The following is a 21,850-nucleotide window of genomic DNA, read 5'->3' as shown; positions in this document are numbered from 1 at the left end:
GACTTCACTTTCACGCATTGGAGAAGGAAATGACAACCCACTCCAGTGTTCTTGCCTGGAGAATCCCAGGGACCGAAGCCTGGTGGGAGGCCGTCTATGGGGTCGCACAGAGTTGGACACGACTGAAGCGACTTAGCAGCAGCAGCAGCAGCAGCAGCAGCAGCAGCAGGATATAAATTAGCAGACTACTGCATCAGTCAAAGGCAAGGTGATATAAAGACTGGTGCTATGATGAGAAAATCTCATAAATTGAGGAAATATAAATCCTAAAGTCTACTGTTGGCTATTGAAATGCCATCTATTGCCAAGATTTTCATCTATCTCTGGTTGTGGTTTAGGGATAAAATTAATGAGTAAGGTAACTTCCATGTATAGGAGAGTGCAGCTTTGGGTGAGACCATTCTAACTTTTAAAGAGCATTTTACCCGTGAAGTTCTGTATGATTCTATGAACATAATCTTAGGGAATTGTGTTTAGATTGATTGGTCATTTTTATTTAGGATGCTCATTCTATAAAATAATAGCCTATGTTAGTCTGGAAATTATAAATACAGAGGAATATACTATAAATGAAAGAAGATAATAATTTATATGGTCTATGAAGGTGAGCCATGCAACAGAGAATGCACTTTCTCCACTTTTTGCAATGCTGAGAATTTTAACTGCTAAACAAAAAGTTTAACTTCAGTACTGAATAGAAATAAAAAAAATATCTTTTATACAATTTTGCAGCCATATTTGGAACCTTTAAACAGTCACTCATGTGAATATACCAACCACATTTGAGGAATTTGTTTTAAATTTGCATACTAATATCAGAAAGAATATGTCAAAGTAGAGCCCTGTCTTGAAAGATATTTCTGGGTTTCTTTTTGACTGACATTTGGTTACTTCGGATTTTATTTAAATCTTAATGATTCTGAGTTTTCTGTTTATAATTTGATAAATTTTATAGTGGCAAGCATTACAAAAAGTCAAATTCCCCTGATTGAAAAACAAGCAAACATTTGAGCACCTAACAAGACTCAACTGTAATCAAGGGAGAAGGTGACTGCAGATGCTCCAAATACATGTGTGAGGACATCTATATGTATCTCTTATTAGTTTTGTATTTCATGTAATGCCACACAGAATTACTTGGAGAACAGCCATTATAGGTTCGCTTCTCATAGAGACAAACTGTTTCTGGGAGCTAGTTCTTTCTCATTTAGAAAGAACTTACATTTCCCCACTACAGAGCTCTTAAAACATCTTTAAAGAGCAGTCTTAAGTGATTTCTAGAATGATTGAAAAGTTTACAGTAATGAAAATTAAAATTCATTCAATTTTGGTCATTATCCTTGGTTTGCATTTTACTGAAATGTGGATTTACAGTTTCTGCCTTTCAGGTAGAGATTGCTTCTATATGCTCTGTTCACAAACAGCCTTAAGACGACTTCTCAGAAAGTTTTGAAAAAAAAGTCTCTCTACATGATTAAAAAAAGTCTTCTTTGAAGATGGTAGCATTCCTCTTGAGAACTGCAGAAATGCTAGTATTTTTAAATCTCTTTTAGTGCTGCAGGATAATGCCTGAAACACAGCAATTTATAAATAACTAACTGGTAGCTTGCTTCCCATTTGGCATTCAGTAAGAATTTATTGGGACCTAATGTGTAACTGGCATTATGGGGAACCCATAAACTATAGAACACAGAGTTCTTGTTTTCTAAGCGCTAAGTAGCCTGGTAAGAATTAGAAGGGGGAGAGAGATCCAACACATATCCAACACTTTTCTTACTGTCTGCGCTTCAACTTCTGATAAAGTCATCCAGTCTTAAGGATTTATTCATAAGTAGACAAATTCTAAATCCGTTTCTTCATCCCAGGCATCTCATCGGAATTACAGGCTTACGGTTCTTCGTGCACGCCTCTGGGCCCAGTCGCTCAGCCGTGTCTGGCTCTGCCACCCCATGGGCCGCAGCCTGCCAGGCTCTTTTGTCTATGAAATTCTCCAGGCAAGATTACTGGAGCAGGTAGTCATTTCCTCCTTTAGGAAATCTTCTCAACTCAGGGACTGAACCCTTGTCTCTATGTCTCCTGCATTAGCAGGCAGATTATCTACCACTGCACCACATGGGAACTCCCACATTTCTTAGTACTACTGAGCATTTCCTCTTAATGTCTAATGGACACCTCAAAGGTAACATGTTCAAAACTGAATTCCTGATTTCACCAGCACCCAACATGGCCACAGCCTTCCCTGTCATAGTGTATGGTTGTCATAGTGTATGTAAGCAAAATTCCAATATCCAAGTTAGTCAAAAATCTTTGAGTTATCCTTGACTTCTCTTTCCTCCATTATACCTCATACTCTGCATCCACAATTTTCTCTGGCCATAAATCTATAGTAAATCCTATATGATCATTTCTTACTTCTCCACTAATACCCACTGGTGCAAACCATTATTTCATCTCTTTAGGGCTACTTCCATAGCCTCTTAACTGTCTACCAGTCTACCGCTTTTTCCTTCTGTAATCCATTTTCAATACAGCAGTCAAAATGATTCTTTTTTCCCTAATGTCAATCAGATCATACCACACTCTCCCTAAAAGCCTCCAAAGGTTTTCTACCTTATTAGGGAGAAGTGGGTATTCAAATTCTTATAATTGCCCTCAATGCCTTCTTGCTCATTCATACACATGTACATGCTCCATCGTGTCTGTTAATCTCTTCCTCCTCGTTACTTCCCCAAAGTGCGCATTGCCTCAGGGCAGATCAGAATTTGAAAAATAAGAGTAAGGATTTAAAACCACACACATGAAAAAGAAAAAAAATAGAGCAATGAATAATTTCTGGGTAAGTGATTAGTAGAAAGAGATAATACAGAAACCATAACAGCAAAAGTTTATCAGCAACTGGCCAGTTCTGCCAGTTGCTCACCTATAAGTTTTGGCAAGCTACTCACTTTCTCTGAACCTCAGATGTCCTCTGTACAAGGAGGGTTGTGATTCCCCTGTACAGGGTTGTACAGATAGTGTACGTGGAGGTTCACCCCACCTATGTGAGCTGAAAACATTAGCATCTGGACTACTAAGGTCCGAAGACCTGGCTGATAGCTTGATATGGAAAAAAGTACACAGTCAATGACTTCTTCATAGTAACAGAGCCCTCTTCAAGCCGTAGACAGCCTTGAAATCTATTTCTTTTCTTTCACAATTTAGGGTTTTATAAAAATACTTGTTTCTCTCACCACTCAGCAAAGAGCAAGTCAACAAACTTGCTTTGGAATTCTACTGTGAGCAAAGCAGTGTGAAGAAATATTTAGGGAGACAGAACACTATGAAATAAAAGCTCTTAGCTTGAGAACTTTATAATTGAGAAGATTAAAATAGGGATAAGTACTACATAAGAAAATACAGAAAATAGAGAAATGAGGGATAAAGCTCCAAGTGAGGGAAAATGTCATGAACTCAGGTAAAAATGCTACACACACACACACACACACACAGGTACACATAGATAAACAGATAATATAGACAGACTAGTGAAAGCTAAACTATTTCTAGAGGGACTTGAAAATTATATAATTATGTGAAATGCATGATAGAGGGCAGGGGTTTGAAGAAAGAGCTATAAGGGATGTGTGTGGCTTCTGAGAAGAGGCTTAGAAATAAGATTAATGACAACATGAAACTAAGTTAATAATACTGCTTTGTCACAGTGGTGGTGTCAGAGACAAAACATCTATTGAAATAATGAAAAATATTAATTTTTAGAATTAGTGTGGTAAGTTCTAATAAACAATTTTCAATTGAATATAATCCAAATTGCAAGATCAAATTCTGTTGCTTATAAGAAGCAAGAAACAGGGATTTTCAAGGGAAAAATGATTAAAATCCCTAAAAATTCTTCAAGGGAAAATGATTAAATTATCAGAGTACCATCATAATCATAATCTTATTGAGTTCTGACCATCTGTTATTTATGTGCTGAAAATTCAAAGGTGACAAAAATAGTTGTTGCTTTAAACACTGTGCAGACTTTAGAAAGACTAAATAGCTCTCTGTGTGTGTTTGTGTGTGTTATTCAAAGATATCATATAATATTATGTAAAGTTTGATCAAATATTGGAAAAAATATGTAGATATATATGTGTATATATATATGTGTGTGTGTGTGTGTATATATATATATATATATATAATGGAAAAGAATCTAAGAGTACATGGATCAATCTCAAAACAATGGTAATCTATGTGAAGCTGTGGGAAACACATTGTCCTTAAGTATTTATTTCCCTCCTGTCTCAGAAACATAGCTCCTGAATTATAGCCAAATACAGACTACCCACAGTATACATTTCTTTGCTTCTTTCCTGATCTAGTGTGGTCATGTGACTATGTTCTAATCAATGAGAATTAAAAAGAAGTTTCAAGAAAAGCTTCTGGGTATGTTTTTAAAGAGAGGATTTTTGTTCTTATTCTGATCGTGTTTTCTTCCTTGTTGGAATGTCAGTAGAATGGCTGTAGATTAAAGAGTCATCTTAAAGCATGAGTTGGAACATTTGTGTTGAGCAGCAGAACGAGAGAATCTAAGTCTGATTTCTAAAACTAGAAGCTTTATCAGCCTGGGACTGTCAGCCATGGAACTTGGTTTATATTGACATTTAAGTCAGTGATATTTTGAGCATTCCTTCCACTTATAAGAAGTAAATAGACTGGTTTTATATAATTTAAAAATGAAAATGTATTTGTATACTGTTTTTAGAGTATAATTCCCTAGTGGCTCAAACGGTAAAGAATCTGCCTGTGATACAGGAGACCTGGGTTCAGTCCCTTGGTTGGGGAGATCCCCTGGAGGAGAGCATGGCTACTCACTCCAGTATTCTTACCTGGGAAATCACATGGACAGAGGAGCCTGGTGGGCTACAGTCCATGGAGTCACAAAGAGTTGGACATGACTGAGCGACTAACACTTCCACTTTCACTTTTTTCTCTAGTTTGCTGTTTTAAGTTTACTTATTTTTCATCCTAGTTTTGTTTTTCTGTTTTATAGATGGCAATCTTACTCCAGTGCTGAAATACATGTTTTTCTATTTTTTTTTTTTTCTTTACCTTGGCCTATCTTCCATGTTGAGCTAAATGGACTCATATGATTTACCTTACCTGACAAATTTACACATTTCTTTGGAAATTCAAGTTAGAAATTATCTTTTCTCATATTTTTAACAACTAAAATCTGGGAAATGTTTCACTTACAAATAAGTAAGTGTCAAATTCCAAAGGAGCTAACAGTGGAGTCCCAAGTAAAGTTGCAAGTCTATGGATGAGAAGAGAGAGGAAGGAAGGCATGAGTGACTTCATAAGAAAGAAGAAAAGAAAGCAGAGAACTTGCAAGAAGCAGAGCTAAGATAACTTTCAGAAAGAGAAAGTTTAATACCACGTGTTAATGTGCAGAAAACAAATCTGAAACTTGGTAATCCACAACACTGGCCGAGGGAAAGGGACTTAAAAGAAAGTGCACCAGGACAATACCCTCAGGAAAGCTTTACTTCTGAAGCAGCAGGAGTGAAGAGGGAAGATATGTGCTCCTTGAAGTCATGGTAGTGAAGGTAGAAGGCCGTGAAAGAGCAAAATTAAGAATTCTGTAAAAAATGAACAGAAACAATACATACCACCCCCCTGCCACCCACCCACAAAATCCTCCATTAAAAAAAGCACATGTTACTGCACTGAGAGAAGGGAGCGCTATTGAACAAGGAATCTTGTCTGCAAGTTATCCAGGAATAGAAAAATAATTAGACAAGTTCTATTCAGAGCTACTCTGAGAAGAAAAGAAAGTATGTCAATGTATTTTTAAAGCTGGTTAACGTTTTCCTCACTTAAGACAACCATAGAGCAAAATAAAATTGTAACATAACACTTCAAACTTAAGTTAATGCCTCAAACAGCCATTTGAAATGTTTTAAAAAGAAAATCTAACAGAATCATAAATTCAAAAGCTAATCATGGAAATGGTCAAATGACAAAGAAATCCAACAAATCTCAGGATATATTTTGAAAAACAAAAGACAAAAAGTATAGGACATGAATTACAAATTGCTCAAAGGAGATTAAATTAAATTACACAAAAGAATAATAAAGAAAATAATTAAAATTTAAAAAGCAAAAGGTTCAGAGTGAAAGAAACAAGATGAAAAATAGGCCAAAAATATAACACATGTATTTGAAGTCTCTAAAGAAGCAAAACACACAAGGATACAATTAATGTTTAAATCTATAATCTAAGGTAACTTCTGGAAAATGAAAGAAATGTACTTAATATTCCTAGAAAGACTGATTCAGGACAATAAACTCTGAATTATAGCTTAGTAAAAATTATTAAACGTAAAAGACAAAGGAAAAAATCCTCAATGCAAAAGGATCAAACTGTTTTTAATGGTAAAAAGTTAAATCACTATCAGACTTCTCAAGAGCTACACACAAAGCAAGCCAGCACTAGAGAAGCACTATCAGGAATTTTTTTTTAAGTGCTAGCCAGAGATCCTATATCCATTCAAGATCTCCATCATGTCTACAGAGAAAACAGTTTCAAACAAACAAGTGCTAAGAGAAAAGTGGACACACGAGCCCCTCGAAATGAAACTAGCAGAGTATGAGCTTCTTTTGACCAAGAAATAACAAGAGAAAGTAAAATGACTAATCATGATCATTTAGTACATTTAACTGTAAAACTGATACTAAAACAAGATTAGAAACATGGGTTAAATGATAATATGAAATCATCGTTTGTTGTAAAAGTGAAACGATGGTTTTATTAAACATTGGGAGAAAAAGAAGGAAAGAAAGGGGAAAATAGAATATCATGATTAACTATAGTGTAAGTATGTCACCTATTTTATTTAAAACTTAGAGAAAAAAGGTTAAGCAGGAAAGAAAAGTAGTAAAGGCACTATAAAAGGTATAAATATGAAGTTAACCACTATAACAAAAGTACAGACCTTTTTAAAAGCTAAATAAAAAACATCAAAAACACATTACAGAGAAAAACACAGTAAATATAACAAAATTCAAACAATAAATAACATAAACAATGAAATATTAATACATTTTTGTATATATATCAAACATAACATCCTGATTATACACTATTTTCTCAAGCAAACATGAAATAACAAAAATCAGTAATAGATTAGGTCTCATGGAAAACACCATTAAGTTCCATTAAGGAAGATATATCACAAATAACTTTCTCTGATCCAAATACAATAAAACTAGAAAAAAAACAAAACTTAAAAAATCTTTCCATCTGAAATTAACGAAGTCTTCTGTTAAACAACTCTTGAAGAGAAAGGAGAAATACAAATATATATGACAGACTTTTTTCAAGTAGTGGTAATGAAAACACTACAGGACATCCCTGGTGATCCAGTGCTTAAGAATCTACACGCCAACGCAGGGGACACAGGTTTGACCCCTGATCCAGGAAGATCCCACCTGTCTCACAACAACTAAGGCCTTTCGCCATAACTCCTGAAACTCGCATGCCTAGAGCTGGTGCTCCGCAGCAAGAGAAGCCACCGCGATGAGAAGCACGCACCGCACAGCTAGAGAAAGCCTGCATGCAGCAACGAAGACAGAGCAGCAAAAATAAATAATTAGTTAGCTAGAAATAAATCAGTACATATCTGAATCTATAAGAATTATTTATAGTCTTAAAAATCCGTATCAATAAAAATGAAAAAAATGGAAATAAATATATTTAATTCCATCTTCAAAAGCTAACAAATTAAAAAAATAAATAAAATTTTAAAAAATACCTAAAGCTGATTCATCTTTATATATGGCAGAAACCAACAAACATCGTAAAGCAATTATCCTCCAATTAAAAATAAATGTTTTAAAAAGCTAAAAAGTGTGCAACAAATTTTAACAGAAGATATAAGGAAGATAAAAGGAGAAAGTAATAAGGCAAATAAATTTTCAAGCAAATTAAATTAATAAATTAAATCTTGGTTCTTAGAAAATATCAGCAAAAGAGACAACATATTAGTGAAACCAGTCAAATAAAAGAGAACTTAGACCAATGTATACGAAAGTTTGGAGAAGGCAATAGCACCCCGCTCCAGTACCTTTGCCTGGAAAATCCCATGAGCAGAGGAGCCTGGTAGGCTGCAGTCCATGAGGTCGCTAAGAGTCGGACACAACTGAGCGAATTCAATTTCACTTTTCACTTTCATGCATTGGAGAAGGAAATGGCAACCCACTCCAGCGTTCTTGCCTGGAGAATCCCAGGGATGAGGGAGCCTGGTGGGAGGCCATCTATGGGGTCGCACAGAGTCGGACACAACTGAAGTGACTTAGCAGTAGCAGCAGCATACGAAAGTTATCAAGGAATTATCTCACACAAGAGGACCTTGCCTAGAGTGTTTCACAGGTGAACTCAACCAGTTCTTTAGAGAATAGATCCTCCACTGCTGCTCCAGATTAAGGGAGACTAAGAGACACAACTACTAAATACAAGACATGCTTCTGAACTAAATTGCTAATATGGGACAGTATTGGAACCAGTGACAAAGTTGTAATATGAACTGCAGATTAAAGTATGGTATCAATGTTAAATTTCCTCAATTTGTGGTTCTATCTGTGGAATATCACTGTTATTTTAAAATAATATATATGGTTGTGCTCTAAAAGAGAAAAAATAGACTTGAATAGACTAGAATTAATAGAAAAATATAGTGTTCTTAGATCCAAAGACTGGTAAAATATTTTTGACCAAAGTAAATTAGGTTATCTTTGAGTCCATTCAAAATTCCAGAGTGACTTTATGAATTTATGAGAGTGATTTAAAATACATTGGAAGATATATTTACATAGTTTTAACTTTAAAAAATCTGAAGGTGAAAACAATGGAGAGCAAGAAATTCATGAACTGTAGATATTGACAATATTGAAATAACGATAAAAAAATTAGAATTGCATGAAACTGGACCAGTAGAAAAGAAGTCCCAGAACATATGTGTGTGTGTGTGTGTGTGTGTGTATGTGATTGTATGAATTAAGCATATGTTAAAAGAGTCATTTCAAATCAGGAGAGAAATTGTACATTCTTCTAGAGCAGTACTGAGGGAGTAGGCTCATTGTTTGAAGGGGGAAGTGATTATGTTCACATCACACAGACTATGGAGACAACCTGCCACCCAGCCATCTCATCCTCTGTCACCCTCCTTCTCCTTCTGCCTTCAACCTTTCCCAGCATCAGCATCTTTTCCAATGAGTAAGTTCTTCCCATCAGGCGGCCAAAGTATTGGAGTTTCAGCTTCAATATTAATACTTCTGAAGAGTATTCAGGGCTGATTTCCTTTAAGATTGACTGGTTTTAGCTCATTACTATCCCAGTACTGTCCCATCTTAGCAATTTATTTAGTGCTTACCAGCATTGGAGAAGGAAATGGCAGCCCACTCCAGTGTTCTTGCCTGGAGAATCCCAGGGACGGGGGAGCCTGGTGGGCTGCCATCTATGGGGTCGCACAGAGAGGGACACGACTGAAGCAACTTAGCAGCAGCAGCAGCACTATATAATGGTTTCCCTGGTTGACCAAACAGTGAAGAATCCACCTGCAGTACAGGAGACCTAGGTTCAATCCCTGGGTCGGGAAGATCTCCTGGAGAGGGGAATGGCAACCCACTCCAGTATTCTTGCCTGGAGAATCCCATGGACAGAGGAGCCTGGCAGGTTACAATCCAAAGGGTTGCAGAGTTGGACACGAGTGAAGCAACAGCATACACACAAGCACTGTATTGATGTTAAATTGTAGTAGCTATAGTATAATGTAGCTACGACTAATATAGCTAGTATAGCTAATATAGCTGCTACTATATAGATGTTAAATATTAGTAGCTATAGTGTAATAATGTAATAACAAAATATTCTTAATACTTGTCTTAATTGGATTATTAGTTCCCTTATCATGCTCTAAGCTATAATCAAATTAATACCATTCTAAATATTATTCAGCCATAAAAAGGAATGAAATTATGCCATTTGCAGCAATGTGGATGGAACTAGAGACTATCATGCTTAGTGAAGTCAGACAGAGAAAAACAAATACGGTATGTTATCACTTATATGTAGAATCTAAAATATTGAATAAATTAATGTATACAGCAAATAGAAACAGACAGATATACAAAATATACTAGTTGTTATAGAGAAAGGGAAGAAGGGAAGAACAAGATAGGGTTATCAGGTTAAGAAATAGAAAGTAGTATGATAAAATAGATAAGCAACAAGGATATGCTGTATAGCACGGAGAATTATAGTCATTATTTTGTAATAACTTTCAATAGAGTATAATCTATAAAAATGATCACTATGCTATATACCTAAAACTAATATAATGTTGTAAATCAACATACTTCAAAAAACAAAAATCAATACCATTCTTTCAATGAGCTTGCAAATACTCTGCATAGAAGTGTGGTTGTTGTTCAGTCAAAAGTCGTGTCCAACTCTGCGACTCCATGACTGCAACAGGCCATGCCTCCCTGTCCCTCACTACTCCTGGAGTTTGCCCAAGTTCATGTCTGTTGCATCAGTGATGCCATCAACTGTCTCATCCTATGTCACTCTCCTCTCCTCTGCCTTCAGTCGTTTCCAGCATCAGGGTCTTTTCCAATGAGTCAGATGTTTGCATCAGGTGGCCAAAGCATTGGAGCTTCAGCTTCATCATCAGTCCTTCCAATGAGTATTCAGGGTTGATTTCCTTTAGGATTGGCTGGTTTGATCTCCTTGCTGTCCAAGCATAGAAGTGTAAAAGTAAATATATAAAACCATTAAGGGAGTTACAATAGTAATCATCCTATTAGGATTTGGCTGTTTTCTTTATTTTGTTCTTTAAAAATTCTCTGGAATTTTTAAATATAATCTTAATTTAAGAATGAACGTTACTTTAATGACAATCTCATTGGTTTTGCCTGGATATTTTCACTTCCAGTGGTATATTTGAAAAGTAATGGATATTGTACTATGTTTTTATTAATACGATTGAAACTGAAATATTAATATATAACAGTGACATGTGAAAACTTATTTGTTTCTTTCAATAAAATACGTAAAGTCTTGACATTGAGAAAATTAACCGTTTGTGATTACTCTGACAATTTGGTTTTTTTCCCCAGTACTTATGTTTTGTTTTTTTGTAAGGGCAGTAACAACTGACATATTGCATTTACTAAGACCGGTTGAAACTTTAAGGTCTTTAAGGTAAAGTGTTTAGAACAAGAATGTTTATATTCCCGTATTAGCAGAAACTGACCATAATATGAGGTCTCAATAAATGATTTTTAGAATTAAAGTTTCAAAGTTAGAAAAGCTCTTATATTACCAATTAAATCTATTCTTTATACAGATGAGAAATCTAAAGTGATGAAGGTTTGCCTACTTGCCCAAAGTCATGTCATATATCATTAAATAAAGGTTAAGACTTGAATACATTCTTTCTTTCTTCTCTGCCACCATTCTTTCCCCTCCTTCCCTCCCTCTCCAACCCTTCTTTTCATCCTCTTTAGCATTTCTTCAATGCCTATTTTCTCCCAAGCAAGTCTGAAATTTTTACATGAAAATATTATTTCAAGATCAAAGAATAGAAAACAATGTTTAAGAAAACTGTCAAGAAATTTTTAAAAATCTATGAACAGTTCATTCTTGGGGAGAGTAGGATAAAAAATGTATGATTTAAGAAGTTGAATAGGCAGGATAGACTAGAGGCTTGTTAAATATGTGCTAAGGCTCTTCAATAATGATTTTTCTTCCACTTTGTGCAAAAAAAATCTTTAAGGTGAAAATGAGAGAATAAGGGGAGAAACTTCCCAGACGGCTCAGTGGTTCAGACCCCATGCTTCCAAAGCAGAGTCCAGGTTTGATCCCTGGTTAGGAACTAAGATCCCACATGCCATGCAAGGCAGCAAAAAAAAAAAAAAAAAAAAAAAGAAGAAGAAGAATGATAGTGGAAAATACTTAAAGGAATTGAAGGCATCTTTCAATTCAGTTCAGTTCAGTTGCTCAGTCGTGTCCAGCTCTTTGCGACCCCATGGACTGTAGCACACCAGACTTCCCTGTCCATCACCAACTCCCGGAGTTTACTCAAACTCATGTCCATTGGGTCGATGATGCCATCCAACCATCTCATTCTCTGTTGTCTGCTTGTCCTCCTGCCTTCAATCTTCCCCAGCATCAGGGTCTTTTCCAATGAGTCAGTTTTTCGCATCAAGTGGCCAAAGTATTGCAGTTTCAGCTTCAGCATCAGTCCTTCCAATGAATACAGTACTGATTTCCTTTAGGATTGACTGGTTGGATCTCCTTGCAGTCCAGGAGTCTTTAATAAGGCACCTTTAATGGTTCAAATTTCCAAGTCTAAATGAATGATATCCTAAGGGAGTAAATGCATTTCCTGAGGTGATATATGAGTTACTATAGATAATATGTGCAAAACAAGAAAAAGAGCTATTATATCATTGGAGATTGACATATTCAAAATTAGAAAAGAAAATTCATTCTCACAGAGCAATGAATTTGATTTTATTTTCTGATAAATTTATGGAATGGATTATTAATCAGATGTGTTATAGGTGGCAATAAAGTAAAGCAGTTCATTTTCTTCTTTGATGGCATTAGCTATTCATAAAATCAATATGATTACTCATATATTTTGAGTTCAATAATGCCTTTTACAAAGCACTTAAAAACTATATAGAGAAAATTGACTGGATGGCAGTATAGTAAAAATACTTGTAGATGACTAAAAAAATTGTATCTGAAGTGTTAACTAATGAACTATTGTCAACATGGGTAGCACTGTAGAGGCAAGTTTCAATACTTTGAACTTGCCCACATACTCTTCATAAGTATTTTACTAGTAATGTAGATGAAGAAGTAAAAGCCTGCCTCTCAAACTTCTAAATAAGTCAAAATGAGCAGGAAAAGTGATGTAATTGTTGATAGTAAAGATTCCAAATGTTTTAGAAGGATGTGAAGATCAAAAAAAAAAAAAACAAAGAATGAAATCGGTGAAAGACAAATATAAAATTCAACACGGATCACACCCTTGTAGTGGTAAGAGGCTTGCATAACTCAGTGCAGTTATGAGGCATGCCATGCAGGGCCACCCAAGATGAATGTGTCATAATGGAGAGTTCTGGCAAAAGGGGGTCCACTGGAGGAGAGAATGGCAAACCACTTCAGTATTTTGCCTCAAGAACCCCATAAACAATGTAAAATTCAATATTTTGCTTCAAAATCAACTGCATAGGATTTCTGAGGACTTTTGATCAACAGTATTTTGTTTTAAAATATTTTATAATTTTAAGATCAATAATTTTTATTTGATCCTAAATTTAGTCTTAGTCCATCTTTGTATGAAAAGCTCCCTTGGTGATTGAATAAACAAATTATTTTTATTTTAAAGTAACTTTTCTAAATAGAGAATAAACTAATGTTCTCTAAGTATTTGAAAAACTGTCATAGAGGGAGATATATTTAGATTTATAATGTGATATATCAGAGGCATACTTAAGAGAGGAATCAAAGAAATATATATCAGTTCATAATGAAATCAATATGTTATATTAATTAGAATATTTCAAATTAAATTTTTCATCTTCGTAATTGGGCTTGTTAGAATATTAAATAATATAATGTATGTGGAGCATGTAACATGGCACTAGATATATAGTAAACATTAAATAAATGTATAGCTATTGGTATTAGTAGTATAATGTCCTTAGCATTATGTTCAAGCATAAATTACATGACTACTTGTTGGATATGCTCATTTATTTCAAATTAAATTTAGAGTAAATGTGTTTCAATACTTTGTGTGTAAGTTTCTGAAAGTCAATGAGCCTATGGCTTATTAGGCATGTTCCATTGTATTATCCAGGGCTTTGTAGGTAGCTCAGACAGTAAAGAATCTGCCTGCAATGTGGGAGACCTGGGTTCTATCCCTGGGTTGGGAAGATCCCTTAGAGAAGGAGATGGTTACCCACTCCAGTTTTCTTGCCTGGAGAATTCCATGGACAGAGAAGCCTGGCAGGATACGATTCATGTGGTCACAAAGAATCAGACATGACTGAGCAGCTAACTCTTTTACTTCACTTTCATTGTATTATCCATCCATCTCTTCTATGACTAGAAGAATGTAAATCTTCTATCTCCTGTCAAGGTAAATGCTACAACTGAGTAATTAGAACAGTTGAAAAATATTTATATTCTACAATAGTTTTAGTGCTAGATCTTATCAAAATTCAAATAAGCACCTTTACATTAAACACTTGATATATAGTAATAGTTTGTAATATATTGAACCTGCCCTAGTAAACTCTACCTTATCTAATGGTAAATAACATAAACATAAGTATATTGATAAAGCAAGAAGTTGATTCTAATTATTGAAATAATTAAGATATGTCTTCTATCACTTCTATAAAACAGTAGATTCTTATATTGCCATTTTATTTTTATTCTGTAAAATCCCCTCTTTGTCAGTTATGCTAAGAAATAGGAAACTTATAAGAATTGGTTAATGAATATCTAGTAAATATTCCACCTTCCTTCATGTGAAACAAGAATTTATTGATGATGAATCTATGCCAAATAAGTGTGCTGGATACAAGAATATGCCAATTTTTTGTTATAGTGACAGTCTCTGCCTTCACAGGGCTTTTGGTCTAATAGAAATTTTCATTGGTCAAAAATCATACAAATATGGGTAAAATTACAACTGGTATAACTGCCAGGAAAGTGAGGGATACTCCTTCTAATAGTGTAAAGAACAGAATTATTATTCCAGTCAAAACAGCCCACAGATAGCTTCCCTGCAGAAGTGATAATTGAGCTGATTTATGAATATGAAGAAGAGTTCACTTGAAGCTTCAGGAGGATCAATTCAGATAGTATAATCAGAATGTAAGATCATGCATCACAAAGAAGTGCTGGAAAGAAAAATAGGCCAGTAGGAATATGTTGAGGTGGGTGGAGGATAGTCTATCCAAAGATGTATAGACTTTATTAAAGATTTTGATCTCTTTTCTTAAAAGCAGTACAAATCCACAAAAAACCTTCCCACTGTGGTAAGGAACAGGATGAGATTTGCTCAACAGAAAGACTGCCAAGATTTAAAACTTATGTGAAAAAATATCCAGTGAAGCAGGAAAACATTGGAAGAGGACTGATTTGAGTTGAATAATTCTGTTGTGGTCTTGGCCACATTAAATTCGAAGTGTTTTGGAGACATCTAATAGAAATATCAATTATGTAATTACATAAATCATTCTAGACTCCAGAGCTCAGCTCTAAATCTAGAAGTATAAATTTGTAAATCATGTGTGTACATGGGGCTTAATGGGGGTAATGGATATGAATGGGCTTGCCGAGGCAGAGGATCTCAAATAAGAAAAGGGCCAAGTACAGAGATCACCAACGTCAAATTGCCAAGAAATGGATGTTTAAGCATCTGAAATGGAAGGGAATGGTTGTCAAGTTTATTGATAGAGGGTTGGCGTTAGATAGGAGGACAGTTTCTCCATAGCAGATAAATTTGAATCAAATAGGCTGGATGTGGGATATAGATTGAGAAATAGAAATAAGTATGAATTTTAATTCAGTATCTTCTGTGTCCTCTGTAAAATAGCAGTGGAGGTCATCTTCTGAGAGTTAGAGGGACTGAGAAAATTAAATATTTTATGAGGCTAAAGATGGGAGAAGTCATTGTAGAAACTGAACAAGTTGAAATACACATACATACATACATGCATAGATACATAAATACACAGACAAATGATAGACAGGGAGGGAAAGAAAGAAAGGCATGGTTGTTTGAGCATTTTTGGTTACTTGGACCTTTTCAAGAAGTTTTAGGAACATCTTTCTGAGTCAGTGGTTCTTGCTTTTTCTTCTGCTACAGTACAGCTTCTTTATTAGAAGTAAAGAATATCACATACTAATAACAAACACAGTGGTCTGCTGTATTACTGACTCACAAGTCTGGAGTCAGGCACTTCCTCAGGAAGTTGTATACAAGTCTCAAAGACAGAAAAATCTGTGTGTTGTTGGGTATGTGTTGTGTTTGTAAATGCATTTGTGCAGTTTAAAAAGCTCATTTTATGATTCTAATATCCTCTCCACAGGGTGACTGGAAATTTCTCCTTGAGCACAGAATAACCAAGGGTTTGACAGTAGACTAAAATTTAGGAAGTTCTTCATAGAAACAGGAAAAGCAATTATTATTTTAATAAATATTTTAGCACATGCAAAGTAATCAGTTCACTTCTCCAAAAGAAAACAATAACAAATACAACACAATGTCCCCTAGATATTTTTATTACATTATAGAAATTTACTGTGTGATATGTACAAGTATCTATTATCAGTATAGTAATTTTTCTGATCATAATTATTAAATGTAAAACATTTAGTTATTTATTAGCAAAATGTGAACATTTACAAATATTTAATCAATATGTTTTCAGCAAATTCCTCCTTAGATGGAAATTTTTTTACTTTAACTCATATAGTGCTTTGGGTTCCTAGTGCATCAATTCATAAGTTACTGATCCACAGTACTTTAATATCCTGAAAAAGGAAATGTGTTTTTTGATAATTTAATTGAATCTTGAGGAGTTACTTATTCACCACTGAGGCTGGGATAAGTGAGTCAGCTCACAATAGTCATACTAAAGACAGTTATATTCATTTCACAAATAGGTAAACTGAAGCTCAGAAAAAATAGGACTAAAGTGCTAAGGATCCAGGTTACATTTCTCTCAGAAAAACACCCGATTCCTAGTAAATAAACAATGTAAAATAAATACATGAACTTGAAAGCAATAACTATTTCTCTGAAAATTCGTTTCCATATAGTGTTACTAAGTTTAATACTTCTCAGTTAATAAGCCTAAATTCATAGTACTTATGATAATATAGCCTTGTTGCAGTGTAAATACTAAAATTAAGAAAAGCAAATTTCAAACTCTTTTAAAGTAAAAATTTTCCTAAAACTAGTTATCCTAATTACCTACAATATGAGCCATTTGGCAAATGAATGATTTCTTGCAGTATGGAGAAATGATTATAAGCACAGGCTTCGGAGTAAGAAAAACATAGCTTTAATATCTGGCTTCTGAAAACTTCATAAGTGTGAGGACTGAAATAAGTTACTTAAATTCTTTTAGTTTCTTCATCTATGGAATGGATAAGAAAACATGTAATTCCTAACTCATTGTAAGGATTAAATGAGAAAAGTTATTCTAATACTTAGCACAGGGCCTAGCATTGAAATATATGGATGAGCTGATACACACACACACACACATACAAACACACGCACACAGCTTAACTTTAGGTAGAGTATCTTTGTAGCTGTTATTACTTCAGAAGCTAGATGTATCTGAGTTGATTTAGCATTCCACTAGGCGTGTTACTTTTCATGTCTTTTTTCCTCCAAAAGCATTAAAACCAATTTCTGTATTCTTTCATTAAACAATAACAAAAAAAGAACAGTGAAAATGTGCAACAATTTACTGTTGTTTGTGTTTGTCTAAAAGAAGCTTTCTGCAAGTTTAGTCACAGCTATAGATCATTATTTCAAACAACATGCATAGTTTAGATATTTAAATATTTTTTACATCATAGAATTTGAATGTGAAATCATTTGTTCTGTGCTTTTCCTGCAATTCCATGTGCCTTATTATATAAGCCAAATAGCATATGCTATGATTTTGATTGCCAAATACTGAGAATCTAAGGCACACTCTGAGAAGAATGGTTATTGCTCCAAGAAGAGTATTTGTCTCCTTAATCTAATTGTTCACTAAAATGTTTCTGAGGTTTAAAAAATAAAATTATGGTAGAAATTTCTGGTGTATGATGCTATAGCTTAGTGCCATGAAAGCTCTAATAAACTCTAATGTATGTAGAACCTAATAATATAAATTTTGATGCAGAGAAGTCTAAACCAAGGGTGAAATGCCATGTTGAATGCTTTTAATAACCTAATAATTTACACGGTAATAATATATTGAACTTCTTGGAAATATTTTCTTAGGAAGAATTGTTTAGAATAAGTTTTATCTTTGCTATTGTGTTAATGATGGCTTTGATAAAGTTACCCAAGGGAAAAAGACAGTTTCCTTCAGGAGTTACCTGTGTCTGAAATATTCTTCCCTGATTTCACATGCACTGATAATATGAATAAGGTAATTTGTCTAACTCTCCTGAGCTAAGATTTGCAGTAGGAAATGCAAAATTCACATATGGCTATTCTCTAAGAAGTCTCTGCTGTGCTTTTCAGTTTTTATAAAAAGGCTTAAGATGTTGCCTGAGGCATCTATTTTTTTCCCTCAAGAGAAACTACAGTGCCACAAATAAAGTTGTTTTTCACACTGCTAACATATTCCTTTCTCTTTCCATTTCTCAGAGAGCTGACATAGGAATTTCTGCTTTAACCATCACCCCAGACCGTGAGAATGTGGTGGACTTTACAACACGTTACATGGACTACTCAGTGGGAGTCCTACTTCGAAGGGCTGAAAAGACAGTGGATATGTTTGCCTGTCTTGCACCATTTGATCTCTCACTATGGGCTTGCATTGCTGGCACAGTCCTTCTAGTGGGTCTACTGGTCTACCTCTTGAATTGGCTTAATCCTCCACGATTACAAATGGGATCAATGACTTCTACCACTCTCTACAACTCCATGTGGTTTGTGTATGGATCCTTTGTACAACAAGGTAAGGATAAAAAATATGGTATAGTATAAAAAAGAAGTGTGTTGTTTCGTATGCCAAGAATTCAGTTAGGAAGGTTCTGTATCTTGACATCAATAAGTGTTCTAAAAGGTCTTCAGAGCAACACTCAGAAAAGAACATATTCTACTCTTCCCTAGTGGACCTCAAACACCAGATTTCCAGCAAAAAAAAAAAAATAGTACAGTATCTTTTGATGTAAATTCAATTTCATCAACAAAGCCAAAGATAAATGTCAGATGTCAGGTTCACGAGAAACTTAAGATGAAATTTTCCCAAACTAAAATTCTGAGAAATAGTCTTATTGGGATGAAAATACCTACTACCAGATATTGCTTAATTATTTACATATGTAAGAGATGTTGAGACTTGCTTTTTGTTGAGAGACATCATTTCATGTATTAAAAATATTTATTGGCAGTGAAAAGCCCTCAAGATTCCAATAGGAAAATTTATGCTATATCTTTCACTTTAATACGTAATCTTTACCAGTTGTTTAACTGAAATTTCATTGTATTCTACACAATGTCTTTGCTGTGTTGTTCGATAGTCAATCTGCCTACTCTTTAAACTTGTCTACATAATTACTTGACTCTGTTTCAGAATAGAACAATACTTATTAAATCCCTTATTTGAGACTACTGTCATCATAGAAAATGAAATAATAAAATACTTAGGGGATTATTAGTTTCTAGCAGATGTGTCATATGTATTGAAGAGGAGACATAGGTGTCACAGTGGAGACACATGATGCTTTTCCCTTAATACTTATTAATACAACACTCAATAGCATCTTATTTTTTAAATATACTTGCTATTCAATCTTCCATTAAATTTCATCCTTTCTATCTCATTTGACTAATCATAAGTTTTGTCTAGACTTTTAATCTCTACTTTCTTACTTAAAATCTGTCCCTTAAACATGCTTTTCCCCACTACCTTTCTGTATCTTCATATATTTATCACAGAAAGTTTTGGTCCATTAAATAATCACTAATCTAGTAGATATTTGCATCCATGCATGCTCAGTAATGTACAACTCTTTCTGACCCCATGGACTGCATATAACCCACCAAACTTCTCTCTCCATGGGATGTCTCAGACATGAATACTGGAGAGGGTTGCCATTTCCTTCTGCAGGGGATTTTCCCATACCAGGGATTGAACCTGCATCTCTTGCATCTCCTGCATTGGCAGGTAGATTCTGTACCACTAGCGCCACCTAGGAAGTCCATGTGGTAGATATTTGATCCACACTTTTTATTTAATAGAACTTTGCTAGAAGGCAGTGGCACCCCACTCCAGTACTCTTGCCTAGGAAATCCCATAGACAGAGGAGCCTGGTAGGCTGCAGTCCATGGGGTCGCTAGCAGTCGGACAAGACTGAGTGACTTCACTTTCACTTTACACTTTCATGCATTGGAGAAGGAAATGGCAACCCACTCCAGTGTTCTTGCCTGGAGAATCCCAGGGACAGAGGAGCCTGGTGGGCTTCCGTCTATGGGGTCGCACAGAGTCGGACACGACTGTGACTTAGCAGCTTAGCAGCAGGCACTGAGTATACAGTTGTGAACAAAAGAGTCTTTGCCATCATTGATCTACAAGTCCTTTGGGACATAAACATGTAACACCCACATGTGGTAGAGATCAGCACAGTCTGTTATGAGACCATAGAGGTAGGGAGGCTACATATATCTTAATGTGGCAAAGAAGGCTTTTTGAGTTAATACTGTATGAACAGACAGAATTAACTATGCAAAGGGCTTATTGAAGAAGAGGATGCGGGAAGGACACATAGATGGTAGGACAGAAGTGAAGACCAAGAAGTGAGAAGGAAAGTGCAGTAAACATTGCAGGATGTAACCGATAAAGATAAGGCTGAAGATATATTTGTTAATAGCAGGGATTTGAATTTGATCTTCAGGGAAATTATCAACAATTTAAAGGCATTAAGCAGGAAAATACATGTTTAAATTTTAACTATAGAAATATTCTGATTATCAAATGGAGGAAATGTGGAAAGGGAAAAAAATTAGCTGAGTATTATAATAACTAAGTGAAGAGGCAGTGTGGCTTGCACAAAGGAAAGATGACATTGGGAATAAAAAGAAGGGTATTGATGAATTGGAGTTAATAGAACATGATAAATTATACAGTGGTATGGGGATTGATACCGAAGGACAAAAAGAAGGTGAAATTTTATGCTCAATTTCTGGATTGGGAAGTTATGTGTATTGGATGTTGATGTCATTTCTGGGGGAGAAAAGTTAGAGAGAAGCAGGTGTGATAGGGAAGGTAACACATGCATTTTGGTGCCTTTGAATTATGGTATCTGTGAAATATCCAGGGGTATATTTCTAATGCTTATTAGTGGTTTGATATATTTGTCAGAAACACAGAAAAGCCATCTGGGCTGGCTTATATATTGGATATATATTGAGGCAATATTGGCATGTAAGAGATAATTGAAGCCAAGAAAGTGAATCATATCATACAGAGTAGTTGTTCTTAACTGCATATGCCTGATTGAAGACCACTACCCAGAAAGGGCCTAGGACAGAGCCCTGTGGAAATGAATGAGTAGAGGAAATTTCAGTGGTAAATTATAAAGAATGACAAGAAAGAAGTAAGTAGCACATATACCATCTAGTTGTACACACACAAAGTAAAGATAATTTTTGAATATGGAAGATTTGGTTGACAGAGGTAAACATGTCAATGAATTGAATAAAATTAATACTTGAAAGGCATTCACCAGACTTAGTGATAACCTTTTTATGGGTAGTGTTCCAGTGACTATAGCTGTGTAATAAATTAATTTAAAACCTATCAATTTTGTGCATCACAGATCCAGACAAAACATGGTGAAGGTGGTTTGTCTTTGCTCAATAATCTCCAAACTCCCGCTAGACAGCCCAAAGTTTGCAAGCTAAACTTATCTGAAGCCTTGTTCATTCTACTCACATGTCTGGTAGTTAATGCTTGCTGAGAGCTATTTTCCTCTGTGGCCTTTCTCTATAGGATAATTTGGCTTTCTCACAGCATGATGGTTGATTTCTCCATAGAG

The 21,850-nt window shown here is 35.0% G+C and overlaps 1 protein-coding gene across 1 annotated transcript in view; it reads left to right on the top strand.

Annotated features, from left to right (window-relative positions):
• The window catches only part of GRID2 (glutamate ionotropic receptor delta type subunit 2), a 1,630,498-nt gene that overhangs the window by 1,273,504 nt on the left and 335,144 nt on the right, over positions 1-21,850 (top strand). The window contains exon 11 of the mRNA XM_018049306.1: positions 18,456-18,768. Coding sequence (XP_017904795.1) covers positions 18,456-18,768 — 313 coding nt within the window. The remainder of the gene's footprint in view (positions 1-18,455; positions 18,769-21,850) is intronic.

This window comes from Capra hircus, chromosome 6, assembly GCF_001704415.2.
Source record: "Capra hircus breed San Clemente chromosome 6, ASM170441v1, whole genome shotgun sequence".
Lineage (NCBI taxonomy): Eukaryota > Metazoa > Chordata > Mammalia > Artiodactyla > Bovidae > Capra > Capra hircus.
The sequence above is the reverse complement of the archived record's forward strand: the minus strand, read 5'-3'. Positions and strand labels throughout refer to the sequence as shown.